General features: G+C 44.0%; 1 protein-coding gene and 1 long non-coding RNA gene across 3 annotated transcripts in view; one reads left to right on the top strand and one right to left on the bottom strand.

The window, feature by feature from the left end:
* Positions 1–13,866, bottom strand: part of BIN3 (bridging integrator 3) — a 135,150-nt gene that overhangs the window by 15,213 nt on the left and 106,071 nt on the right. For both annotated transcript variants that reach the window (XM_087875875.1, XM_034422071.3), the window contains exons 7-8: positions 10,251–10,392; positions 9,576–9,710 (exon numbers count right to left, since the gene is read on the bottom strand). In XM_087875875.1, coding sequence (XP_087732001.1) covers positions 9,576–9,710; positions 10,251–10,392 — 277 coding nt within the window. The remainder of the gene's footprint in view (positions 1–9,575; positions 9,711–10,250; positions 10,393–13,866) is intronic.
* Positions 1,464–12,032, top strand: LOC148112464 (uncharacterized). Its single transcript, XR_015729400.1, has 2 exons — positions 1,464–2,068; positions 10,844–12,032. It is a non-coding gene; the product is annotated as an uncharacterized LOC148112464 (long non-coding RNA).

The following is a 13,866-nucleotide window of genomic DNA, read 5'->3' as shown; positions in this document are numbered from 1 at the left end:
GTACTCCATATTTATAGGAGGAAGAGGGATATTGCTTCAAGCATTGGCCCGAGGCAGGTTGGAGAACTCAACCCCAAATCAAAATCCAGCAATCTCTCTGCTAAAATTATTGCAATCTTTGGACGGTGGGGTGAAACCTGTTAACTTTCATGATGGGTTGGCCCACGACTTCCTCCGTCTCCTCGGGAACTTATATTGTAAAAAAAACTTTATATCTGATTAATTCATGTAACAACTGCAGCTAGAGTTGTATTTGCACAAAACTGGAAAAGTGAAGAGATCCCTATGGATGAAAATGTGATTAAGAAAATATTAGAATGTGCAGAAATGAATAGATTAACACTTGCAATTCAAGGAAAGGAAGAATCAGATTATTATAATATGTGGGAGTTATTTTATCAATGGTTAGAGAATAAATATGAGAGTAAGGTATTGCAAAACCAGATAGGTTAAGAAGAGAAAGGTTGGTTATCTTATTTTATCATTATTATAAAAGAGGGCTCGCATCCTGGACATCCTGGACATAAATTGTTTCAACACCTACCCTCAAAACGACGCTATAGGGCACTGCACACCAGAACAACTAGACACAAGAACAGTTTTTCTCCAAATGCCATCACTCTGCTAAACAAATAACTCCCTCAACACTGTCAAACTATTCACTAAGTCTGCACTACTATTAATCTTCTCATCATTCCCATCACCCATCTCCTCCCACTTATGACTGTATGACTTGTATCCTTATGATTTATATTGATATTGTTTCCTGATTGCTTATTTGTAAACTATGACTATCATTAAGTGTTGTACCTTATGATTCTTGATGAGCGTATATTTTCTTTTATGTATGCCGAGAGCATATGCACCAAAGACAAATTCCTTGTGTGTCCAATCGTACTTGGCCAATAAAGAATTCTATTCTATTCTATTCTATTCTATTCTATTCTATTCTATTCTATTCTATTCTATTCTATTCTATTCTATTCTATTCTATTCTATTCTAATTATTATTATTATTATTATTATTATTATTATTATTATTATTATTATTATTATATTTATTGGTTAATCTTTAGTGAGATTCACAGCCTTTGAGGCTGGTTAATAGCCTCTATTATTATTATTATTATTATTATTATTATCTAGTATTAATATAAGAATGAATGTAGGTAATGAATATGGTGGTAAACTGAAGTGTTAAGACACAAAGAATCTTATACTCAGATGGCACACTGTTTAATGAAAGATGGAATGTTTGTATTAAAAGAAAATTTTAAAAAATGTCCTCTGTCTCCTGGTCTGATCATGCTGGAGCTAGGAAAACTTAAGAATCTTAAACAGTTAGATGCCTCCAGGCCAGGTGTGAAATCCAGCAGGTTCTGGAGAACCGGTAGTGGAAATTTTGAGCAGTTCGGAGAACCGGCAAATGCCACCTCTGGCTGGCCCCAGAGTGGGGTGGGAATGGAGATTTTGCAGTATCCTTCCCCTGGAGTGGGGTGGAAATGGAGATTTTGCAGTATCCTTCCCCTGGAGTTTTCTCTCTAAGAAAAACCTTCTATGATGATACTAACTCATGGAGCAGCGTCTATCCTTACTATTAAACTACTACTAAATGTATAGATTTTAATGTTTTTTTAAACTTTTGTATGGGATATTGTTCGCATTGTTTTATTCTTTGTTGTTAGCCGCCCAGAGTCCCTCGGGAGTTGGGCGGCATAAAAATGCGACTAATAAATAATAATAAATAAACAAACAAACCCTGGAAATCTTGAGAAATAAAGAAGTTACACTGTTTTCGTGCTGACCAAACTGTTATGCAGAGGCCACTAACTACCTAAATTGTTTTCTTACTCCTGGTTGGATTTATGTTTGCTTTTAAAGAGTTCGAGCTGTGTTTTTTTCCCACAGCTGCCAAGGCCTGAATCAAGTCCTGGGAGAACACCCTACCTAGTAAATTAAATGTTGCGCAACAAATGCGAAATGCAACTGCGTTTAGAAACCCCAAAAAAATAAAATAAAAAATAAAAATGTGAAGATTGCTGATGAAGAGACGTTTTTAAGAAGCTTGGTGAGTGACCACAATTCTCTTCTTGCTCACATTTAATTGCAAATAAATGAAAAGCAGGAAACTTCTGGGGTGGCCTAGGAGAAGCTCCAACAGGTGGGGAAACCCTGAGGAACCTCAAGAGTTATTATTATTATTTTTTACAATCCAGCTACGGAGAATGATTCAGAAGCGAAGGTCATCCCACAAGCTCTTTTAACAAGCGTAGCTGTTACATATTTGGTAAGGGCTTGAAGGCTTTCATGGAGAGGCCAAGAGGGATTTGGGGGCGGGTTAAAAATAAAACCGATGCATCTCCTGAGTCGATTCCAATTTCAAAAAAGGCCTTTCAAACCGGACGTAATTGGGACTCTGCATTTCCTCCATAATGGACCAGCGGTGAAATGCTCCCGGTTTGGACCGGATCACCAGATCCGGTAGCGATGGAGGCAGGTGGTTCAGAGAACCGGTAGCAAAAATCCCTGTCCCCCCCCCACGCCCAGCTGAGCTGCGCGATCATCAGAGGCTTTTTTTTTTAATTTTTAAAAGCATTTTTTCTACAACCTCTTTGGCTGAAAAAATGCTTTTAAAAGTAAAAAAAAAAAAAAGCCTCTGATGATTGCGCGGCTCAGCTGGAATCGTCAGAGGTTTTTAAAAGCATTTTTTCTACAACCTCTTTGGCCGAAGAGGTTATAGAAAAAATGTTTTTAAAAGGAAAAAAAGCCTCTGCCGATCAGGCAAGTCAGCTGGGATCGTCAGAGGCTTTAAAAGCAAATGGTTTTAAAATTAAAAAAAAAAAAAAAGTTGGCCACGCCCACTCAGTCATATTACACCCCCCCCAACCAAGCCACGCCCACAGAACCGGTAGTAACAAATTTTACATTTCACCACTGTAATGGACTATTTCTTTGCAACTGAGCCCAGAGGGACCTTCGAAGTGAGATAGTGTTGGACAGAGGTGGTATTCAGCCGAACTGGTAGCGGAAATCTGCCCGCCCCGCCCCCCACCCCAGGCTCTATGCCATCCTATTTGGGCATGTTTTTGAGGCTGGGTGCATGCGCGGGAGGCACGCGAGTGAGCAAAGCGCATGAGCAGAACGCCGGGCGTATGCGCGGAAGACAAATGCGCACATTGAAGCAGGCGTGCACAGGCGGGGGCGAACCAGTAACAACATAATGTGAAACACACCACTGGTGTTGGAAGGAACTCAAAGTTGGACAGGGATGTCCAACCTTGGCAATTTTAAGACCCTATGGACTTCAACTCCCAGAATTCCCCAGCCAGCTGGGGAATTCTGGGACTTGGAGTCCATAGGGTCTTAAAAGTTTTCAAGATTGGACACCCCTGATATAGGAGAGCCCCTATTCTAGCTCTACAATTGATCTATTTGTCTCATGGTGCTTCTTATTCTGATGTGACGCACTTGATCTTAAAACCTTCGATCAATGAAGCTCTCTGGTTAAATGGCAAAGGGTGTGTGAGGGTGGGGAAGACTTCTTTTTTGGAATATCAATATGTTGCTGTTGAAGATTCAAAAACCTATTAGCCAGAAAAAAAAAAGAAAATATTTCCAAATGATGGGGTGTGTTTTCTCTCTCTCTCTCCCATTTTTCCTTTCCTTTCCTTCTTTCCTTCCCTTTTTCCTTTCCTCTCCTTTTTTCCTTTCCTTTCTTTCCTTCCTTTTCCTTCCCTCTTTTTCCTTCCCTCTCCTCTCCTTCCCTCTCCTCCTTTCCTTTCCTTTCTCCTTTCCTTTCTTTCCTTTTCCTTTCCTCTCCTCTCCTCCTTTCCTTTCCTTCTTTCCTTTCCTCCTTCCCTCTTTCCTCTCCTTTCCTTCCCTTCCCTCTCCTTTCCTTCTTTCCTTCCCTTTTTCCTTTCCTCTCCTTCCCTCTCCTCCTTTCCTTTCCTTTCCTTTCCTCTCCTCTCCTCCTTTCCTTTCCTTTTTTCCTTTCCTTCCTTCCCCTTTTCCTTTCCTTCCATTTCCTTTTTCCTTCCCTTTCCTCTCCTTTTTTCCTTTCCTTTCCTTCCTTTTCCTTTCCTCTCCTCTCCTTTCCTCTCCTCCTTTCCTTTCTTTCTTCCCTTTCCTTCCTTCCCTTTTTCCTTTCCTTTCCTTTCCTTTCCTTTCCTTTCCTTTCCTTTCCTTTCCTTTCCTTTCCTTTCTTCTCCTTCCCTTTCCTTAGAAAAAAGGAATCTGGAAGGGTATTTCTACAGAATATCCTACCTAGTTGGGAGGAGGAAAAAAAAACCCACCTCAGAGGTAAAATATAAACCAGGCACCCCAGACTAAATCTCTTCTTGAGTATCTTATCTGCTCATGGAAGTTCTCCCCAATTTCCCCTCCCTTAATTTATATCTGGCCTTTCTACCTGTTGAACACTCAAGGTAGCTGACAGCATACAACAGGAACAATTCAAACGCACTAATGGTACAATTGTTAAGAATAGTTTAAAAGCCTCCCTAGAGAGATCTGTCGTATTGCAAAGAAAACAGCTTTGGCCAAAAATCTGCCTTTTTAAAGTCTCCTCTGGTGGCTCCCGAGATCAGAGTCGTCTTCCTATTAAATGTCCCAAAGATGCTTTTTTTGGTTTTTCCTTGAAGATGTTTCACTTCTCATCCAAGACGGTCTTACTGAATGGTGGAGAACGGAAGGATTTATATTCCTTGCAGTCATCCTTCCATAAATCCCATCAACGTACATCCTTCTATTCTCCACCATTCCGTCAGAACCGAAGAAGCTTCTTGGATGAGAAGCGAAACATTTTCTAGCCAAACAAGAAAGTCCATTTGCCTTCTGGAAGAAAGTAAGTTCGAATCTCGCCAGGCTCAAGGTGGACTCAGCCTTCCATCCTTTCTAAGGTAGGTAAATTGAGGACCCAGTTTGTGGGGGCAATAAGCTGACTTTGTATAAATATACAAAAGTATGAAGGTGATTGCTTAACGCATTGTAAGGCGCCCTGAGTCTCCAGAGAAGGGCGGCATATAAATCATTTTTTTTTTAAAAAAAAATCTCTTAGAACTGTGATGGTGAACCTATTGTCAAGTCAACATTGATTTGAGGCTCATGAATTAATTACCATATTTCTTGGAGTATAAAACACACCTTTCCCCCCCCAAAAAAGGGTGAAAATCTGAGTGTGTCTTATACTCTGAATGTAGTCCCGCCCAGCTTCTCAAACGGAGGTTTCAGAGGCTGAAAAAGGCATCAGAAAGGAAGCTTCAGAAAAAAAAACCCAAACAGAGCTTCAGAAAAAAAGCCTCCAAACAGAGCTTCAGAAAAAAAGCCTCCAAACAGAGCTTCAGAGGCTTTTTTTCTGAAGATGTTTTGGAGGCTTTCAGAGGCAGGAAAAAAAGTTTTTCCCGAAACAGAGTTTCAGACATTTCAGAGTCAAAAAAAAAAAAAAAAAAAAAAGCAAGGCACAGAGCTCACAACCAAGGAACCTGTTGCTAAAATTCACATCTGGGAACAGCTGATTGAGGGTATTCCAGGAGGCCGACCCACCCACCAATCAGCTTTTCTCTTATTTTCTTCCCCCAAAACTAAGGTGCGTTTTATACTCTGGGGCGTCTTATACTCCAAAAAATATGGTAGGGCATCTTTTAGAAACTTCGCACCTATGGCATGCGTGCCAGAGGTGGCACACAGCGCCCTCTCTGATGGCACGTAAGCCGTCGCCCCAGTTCAGCTCTGCTGTGCATGTGCGTGCCTCTCCCGCCAGCCAGCCGGTCTTCGGGTCTCTGCCACACATGCGGGGAGGGGGGGGCGTGTGTGGGGCCGCATGCGTGGGGGCTGTGTGCAGATTTCATTTTGGGGGTTCGGGCACCCTTTGGGCACTTGGTCCGGAAAAGGTTAGCCATTACTGTCTTAGAAAATACCGAAGAGGAAGAGAGCAGATGTAGAAATTCCTGCTCTGTAACACGATCCCGCGTAGAACAAAATCTAAAACTTAATGAGGCTTGAAAAAAAAAAAGAGAGAGACCCGGAAAAAGAATGCAGGGTGGGGGCGGAATTTTGGATCTGACCTTCTCTCCTTGCTCTGATCTCAAAGCCTTTGGAAGGATCCGATCTGGTAGCTTCCGGCAGGATTAAAACACGCTTCTTTATTTAAGATAAATCCCGCCACCCCCCTAACACCAACCGCCCCCCCCCCAAGGAATTGTGCTCCCGTTTCTAACCCTGTGTGTTAAAACGATCTGGGTAGGGTCAGCCTGAATTTGATGACTCCCCTGATTGTAAACCCTGATTGCCGTCCATGCTGTCTGGAACTTCTGGGAATGGTAGTTCAGTAATTTGGAAGATCAACTGTGCCTCTCCCTGCTGGAGAAAGGCTAAATCTTGGCTCGCCTAATTCCCTTTTAACACTCTGCTTCTTACTTCAAGAAGCACCTAACCCAGATAGTTTTAACACAGTGTTAGAAACGTGGGCACAATTCTTTAAGGAGGGGGGGTTAGTTTAAACCAGGGGTGTCTAACCCAAGGCCCGTGGGCTGGATCCCACCCACAGGGGTGGGTGGGGGGTGGGATTGCTTAGATCTGGCCAGTGAGGCTGGCCTGGAAACAGCAAAGGAACAGTCTGCGGTGCCTCTGTTTTTTGCGGACAGAAGGCTAGCAAAACAAACTCAAAACATAACAAAAAGAGAAATGTTTCTCCCTTTTGCATTTGAAAGGGAAAGGGAAAGAGGAAAGATCAAGAAAAAGAAGATGGGAAGAGAGCAAGGAAGGAAAAAAATAAGGAAAGAAGGGAAGGAAGAAGAAAGGAGAATGAAGAGGGAAGGAAAAAGAAGAAAAGGAAGGAAGGGAGGGAGGAAGGAAGGAGGGAGGGAGGGAGGAAGGAAGGAAGAAAGGGAGGGAGGGAGGGAGGGAGGGAGGAAGGAAGGAAGGAAGGGAGAGAGGGACGGAGGGAGGGAGGAAGGAAGAAAGGAGGGAGGGAGGGAGGAAGAAAGGAGGGAGGGAGGAAGGAAGGAAGGAAGGAAGGAAGGAAGGAGGGAGGGAGGGAGGGAGGGAGGAAGGAAGAAAGGAGGGAGGGAGGGAGGAAGGAAGGAAGGAAGGGAGAGAGGGACGGAGGGAGGGACGGAGGGAGGGAGGAAGGAAGAAAGGAGGGAGGGAGGGAGGAAGAAAGGAGGGAGGGAGGGAGGAAGGGAGGGAGGAAGGAAGGAAGGAAGGAAGGAAGGGAGAGAGGGACGGAGGGAGGGAGGGAGGAAGAAAGGAGGGAGGGAGGAAGAAAGGAGGGAGGGAGGGGGGAAGGAAGGAAGGAAGGAAGGAAGGAAGGAAGGAAGGAAGGAAGGAAGGAAGGAAGGAAGGAAGGAAGGAAGGAAGATTTCTTGTTTATTCAGACTTTTCCTAAAATCATCACACTTCAATTTTTGGTTGCATGTTCTTTGTGTCTGAATGGTTTACAGAGCTAGGTTTTCCAGTGTCTAGATCAGGCAATCTTGGTGATATTAAGACCTGTGGACTTCAACTCCTAGAATTCCCCAGCCAGCAACTCTTTTAATGCTTTTAATATTCCATTTGGATTTATATTATTGCTATTATAATATACTGTATTTTTCAGACTATGAGACACACCGGAGTATAAGATGCACCAAGATTTCGAAGAGGAAAACAAGGAAAAAAATAGCTTTTGGCCTCCCCGGACCCCAGGAGCACTCTGCAGGCCTCCCAAATCCTCTGTGCGCCCAATTTTTCACAAAAACGGGGCGCACAGAGGATTTGGGATGCCTGCAGAGTGCTCCTGGGGGCCAGGGAAACCAATAATGTGACGTGTTGGGTGGGGGGGGGAGGCCAAAAATGGCTGTATTTGGTGTATAAGACGCACCAACATTTTCACTCTCTTTTAGGGGGGAAAAAGTGCATCTTATACTCCGAAAAGTACGGTATCCTCTTTTACTCTTGCAAAATTGCTCTTTGCAAAATGATGTTGATTATTTTCTGATAGTCACCCAAATGTTATTTGGGGGAAAAAAAAGTGACACAGAACAAGGGTAAAACAACATTGAAGAAACAGCCACATGTTTCTTAAAAAAAGGTTAAACCTAGGAGATAGGTGATAAGATCGTTTTATTAGATTAAATAGATACTTAATAGGCTATATAATTCTTTATAATTTTGAAAAAAACAGGCCAATTGTTTTGTAGATAATTAGAAGAACTTGATTTTATTGAAATGTTTGGTTAGGATGATATTAGTTAATATTAATTGGAGAGTGAGCTTAACTCTCGGTTAGTCATGTTTGTTGTTTCGTTTTAGTCTTGTGTTTATTTGTTCCTACATTTTATTTCTTATATTGTTTTCCAATCATTATTATGTGTTAATTTTACTGTAAACATTTAGTAAAGATAGTTTAAAAAAAAGAAAAGAAAAGAAAAGAAACAGCCACATGTATCGGTGTGTGAGGAAAGAACCCTGAGATCGCGTGTGAGGAAGAGAAGAACTATTGCCACAATAAAAAAATAAAGAATATTGCATGCTTTCTAGCAATTGTATCATTCCATGTGTTGAAAAGCTATCAACATATAAAACGTTAGCCTTTTCAAATAAGCATTGAAATTATGCATTGGACATCGCCAAGCTTCCATCGATCTGTGTGTTTCTGTCACCTCGTGCAGGGGTGGGCTTCAAAATTTTAGCAAGGGGGATCCAGTTGCTGGGTAGGCCTCCTGCATCATGGTGGTGGTGGTGGTGGGGGATTTTTGCCCTCCCCGGGCTCCGGAGGTTTTCCTCGAGCCTCCGAGAGGGCAAAAACGGCCTCCCCAGGCTCCAGGGGCCGTCTAGAGGCTGGAAACAGCCCCATTTCTGGCCTTCCCGAACTTCCGGTAGGTCCGTTTTTCACCCTTCCCGAACCTCCCTGCATGCCCTGCACTTACCTGCATCCAAATCGGGCTGCGTGGGGACTCCTGGGAGGGGTGGGGTGGGGTGGGCGGGGCCAGCCAGGAGTCGGATTTGGGGGTTCTCCGAACTGCACAGAATCTTAGCTAGAGGTTCTCCCGAACCCCTGCGAACCCCCAGCAGCCCACCCCTGACCTCGTGTCATGAGGCAACATGACAAACAGTTCAATACAAGTAGTCCTCGACTTAATGACCAGTTTCTGTTGCTAAGCGAGATCGTTATTAAGTGAGTTTTGCCCCATTTTACATTTCTCGCCAGAGTTAAGGGAATCACTGCAGTGCTTAGGTTAATAACCCGGTTGTTAAGTGAGTCTGGCTTCCTCCATAGACTTTTGCTTGTCAGTAGGTCGCAAAAGGGGATCACACATGACTTTGGGGACACTGGAACGGTCATAAGTATGAATCAGTTGCCAAGCATCCGAATTTTGGTCATGTGAGGATGTTGCAATGGTCTAAAGGGTGAAAAACGGTCATAAGTCACTTTTTGTGGTGCTGTTGTAACTTTGAACTAAATGAACTGTTTAAGTGGAGGACTACCTGTAGAAAAGTAAAAAAAAACCAAAAAACCTGAATAGTTTTTTTAGGATACAGTTAGGAAAACAAAAGGCAAAAAATGGGAAAACAGGTGACAAGCCCCTCCATTTTACCTGCGCTCGGATCAGAGATTCAAAACTCGGCTTGAAATAATCGATGCGGCTGCTGTAAAACTTGGGCATCTCTTCCAGAAGTTGCTTGTTCTTGGCCTCAAAGTCGTCTTTCACCGGCCTCAGTTCTTCTCGGGCCTGGAAGAAACCCGAAAAGAAGGTGTGAAGAGGAGAAGAAGATCTGAAAATGTTGTCCTTCAGCTGCCCTCGAAAAGTTGTCCTCCTTGGTTAGTTCCTTCCGCGCTGGGCATAGATTGTAAATAGAATAGAATAACAGAGTTGGAAGGGATCTTGGAGGTCATCTAGTCCAACCCCCCAAGGTGGCTGGATGGAGTCCCTGAAGCAGTCGGCGTGACCTTCAATGGACTCCAGAGGATGGTAGAGGACAGGAAGGCCTGGAGGAACGTTGTCCATGGGGTCGCGGTGGGTTGGACACGACTTCGCAACTAACAACAACAATAGACATTTCTCAGTCTACTCCTCACTGAAACTCTCATAGTGTTAGTTGTGAGAGGGTATCACATCAACTTTGTGTTCTTTTCTGACACACACCTTCATCTACGCAAAGTTCTAGAACCGGCATCCAAATGTTTCCTTTCAGCCCCCCAAAAAACCCCCCTCACAGTTGTTGTTGTTCTTATGATTATTTTTGCAAGCTCTGTGAATGCTCTTTAATACCTGGTGTAGCTTGGTCAGGATGGGCCCCGTTTTCTCCTTTTCTTCATACTTCTCCACCTTGGATTGCAGCCGTTTGTAATCTTGTAGGACTTGCTCGCGACGCTTTACCGCCATATTTAGACTGGGGAAGACACCGCTGAATCTGTGGGGATTTAAAAAAAAAACAAACAAAAACGATTTTGATATTCTCCATACCGTATAGTATTTAAGGTTAATTCTTCACTGACAACTTTTTTAAAAAAATTTTTTTGAGGAACAAAAGCTGAATACTAATTGATTGATTGATTGATTTGATTTGATTTGATTTATATGCCGCCCTTCTCGGGAGACCCAGGGCGGCTTACAATGCGTTAAGCAATAGCCTTCATACTTTTGTATATATTTATACAAAGTCAGCTTATTGCCCCCACAAACTGGGTCCTCAATTTACCTACCTTAGAAAGGATGGAAGGCTGAGTCAACCTTGAGCCTGGGGAGATTTGAACCTGCAGTAATTTCAGGCAGCTGATGTTAATAACAGTGCTTTTAGTCTGATGCGCCACCATTTTACTACAGAAGAAATAAGTTTTTCCTCTTATTTTTTTCTCTCCTAGGATCTCAGACACTGGGAGTAATCTGTGTCCTTCCCTCTTACGCATAAAACTACCTACTTAAGATAGTAGTTGGCTCAAGCTGGCTTACAGGAAACATGGATGCCAATCAGGGGTTTTAAACAATGGGTTTCCAGCATGTTCCAGAATAATCTATAGCGTGTTGCTTCTCAGGATAAATAAAAGAACCACGGGAAACCCACAGAATGGATATTTATCTGGCACGGAAAAATTTCCTGCCACTGCGAAACTTCGGCATCGTTGTTTTCACAAATCGAGTGGATGTTTCCCACAATTTTTCTCAATTGCATCCATTTTGACAAGTCGGTTCAGGAAACGGCGCTCCGTTCTAGCCACAAAATCAAATCAAGGGCAATTTAAGGATGCTGTTTGTTTGGTGTTGAATATCCTCCAACCCCATCAATTACCATCAAAGGCACATGTTTTCCTTTAGGCCAACAGGCGCTGCAACCATTCCTTTTATAACACATGTTATAAAGCAAAAGGCAAGATAACATATGAGCTGCAAGGAATGCCATTTTAAATAGGGTGAAAGGTAAAGGTCCCCCTCGCACCTATGCGCTAGTCGTTCCCGACTCTAGGGGGCGGTGCTCATCTCTGTTTCAAAGCCGAAGAGCCAGCGCCCTCCGAAGACGTCTCTGTGGTCATGTGGCCGATATGACTCAACGCCAAAGGCGCACGGAACGCTGTGACCTTCCCACCAAAGTGGGAGGCTATTGGTGCTACCACCAATAGCCTCCCACCGGCCAGTACGCTCCCATAGAGAGGGGCTCCTCCGGGTGCCGTCAGCCAAACAATGTCGGCTGGCGTCCCCCAGGGGGAGAGCCTTCTCTGTGGGGGCACCTACGATCTGGAACGAGCTCCCCCCGGAGATACGGAGGATCCCGGATCTTCGCACCTTCCGTCGCGCGCTTAAAACGTTTTTATTTCATCAAGCTGGCCTGGCCTAAATCATCTCCTCTTTTAAATTTAAATTTTAAACATAAATTTTTAATCTGTTTAATTATGGGATATTTTAAAATTCAGCCTAAATTATTTAATTTGTTTTAATTTATTTTAGATTTTGTATTTCCTGTGTTTTATCTTCTGGCCGTTCACCGCCCTGAGTCCTTCGGGAGAAGGGCGGTATAGAAATTTAATAAAATAAATAAAATAAAAATAAAAAGTGGTCCCTATTTTTTCCACTTGCATTTTTTATGTGCTTTCGAACTGCTAGGTTGGCAGAAGCTGGGACAAGTCACGGGAGCTCACCCCGTTACGCGGCGCTAGGGATTCGAACCGCTGAACTGCCGACCTTTCGATCGACAAGCTCAGCGTCTTTGCCACTGAGCGTCCCTTTTAAATAGGGTTAGGTGCCTTTAAAAAAAAACAAAAAAAAACACCATTAGCCAGGGTGTGAACGAAGCAGGCTTGTCCCGAAAAAGCATAGCAGGTCATAAATATTAATCTTGCCTCATTCAGGGTTGGGGCCTATAACAGGCTGCATTGTTTGTCCGGGGAGGGAGACTCATCCCTGACACAATGAGCTATTAAGCAGCCCATTAGCTGCAAACAGGAGCCAGATTAATAATCCTTGCATAATTCTGGATGGATGCAGAGGTGGCAGAGAAGTACAAATATGTTACGGCTGCCGAAACCGCCAAAAAAAAAAAAAAAGGATCTCAGCCAATCTTTCTCAACTTCAAATCTTTCCAACTATGGTTTCCATTAACGCACTGAGTGTGTGGCCATTAGCCCGATCTCGTGAAATTCAATTAATTGGTTTAGTTCTGGAAGACAAGGCAACGAGATAAAGGTAAAGGTTCCCCTCGCACATATGTGCTAGACGTTCCCGTTGTTCTTCCGGGTTCTGGTGAGCCAGCCAGCTGATCTTCATGTGTGCGGGAGCACCGGAAACTGGAATAGCAGCATGCACGTGCCTGGAAGATGATTTTCTGGGTTCCGGCATATGCATGTGCCCCGGACAGCTGGTCTTCACGCACGTATGTGCGCCAGAAACTGGAAGATCAGGGGGCCGGGGCGCATGTGTGCGCTGGAAACCAGAAGATCATCTTCCCGGCATGTGCATGTACACCGGGCGGCTGCTCTTCTGGTTTGCGGCACGCACATGTGCACCAGCCAGCTGGTCTTTGTGTGCGCATGCGCACCAGAAACTGGAAGACCAGCTGGCTGGTGCGGATGTGCACGCCGGAAACCGGAAGATCATCTTCAGCAGCACTTGGCGGCTGCTCTACCGGGTTCCAGGGCGCACAAATGCACACCTGCTCCCGTTTCGGCGCTCGGCACAAAAAAGGTTCGCCAACACTGCAGTATACAAAGCAGCTCCCTGTTCGGACCGGATCACCCGATCCGGTAGCGATGGCGGCAGATGGTTCGGAGAACCGGTAGCAAAAATCCCTCCCCCCCCGCCCCCATGCCCAGCTGAGCCGCGCGATCATCAGAGGCTTTTTTAAAAAAAATTTGAAAGCATTTTTTCTACAACCTCTTCAGCCGAAAAAAATGCTTTTCGCGCGGCTCAGCTGGGATCGTCAGAGGCTTTTAAAAGCATTTTTTTCTGCAACCTCTTCAGCCGAAGAGGGTGTAGGAAAAATAAATGCTTTTAAAAGCTTCTGACGATCTCAGATGAGTGGCCTGATGGGCAGAGGCTTTTTTTCCTTTTTAAAAGCCTCTGCCGATCAGGCAACTCAGATGGGATCGTCAGAGGCTTTTAAAAGCATTTTTTTTTAGGTTGTAGAAAAAATGTTTTTAAGAGAAAAAAAGCCTCTGCCGATCAGGCAACTCAGCTGGCATCGCCAGAGGCTTTTAAAAGCATTTATTTTACATCCTCTTCGGCCGAAGAGGTTGCAGAAAAATATGTTTTTGAAAGTAAAAAAAAAAAAAAAAAGTTGGCCACCCCCACCCAGTCACATTACCCCACCACCATCAAACCACGTCCACAGAACTGGTAGTAACAAATTGTAGATTTCACCACTGATACAAAGCAACTGGAATGCAGAGAATATATA

The sequence above is a fragment of the Pantherophis guttatus genome, chromosome 9 (genome assembly GCF_059756535.1).
Source record: "Pantherophis guttatus breed Tessera chromosome 9, ASM5975653v1, whole genome shotgun sequence".
NCBI lineage: Eukaryota > Metazoa > Chordata > Lepidosauria > Squamata > Colubridae > Pantherophis > Pantherophis guttatus.
Note: the sequence above shows the minus strand (reverse complement) of the source record. Positions and strands in the feature narration are given on the sequence as shown.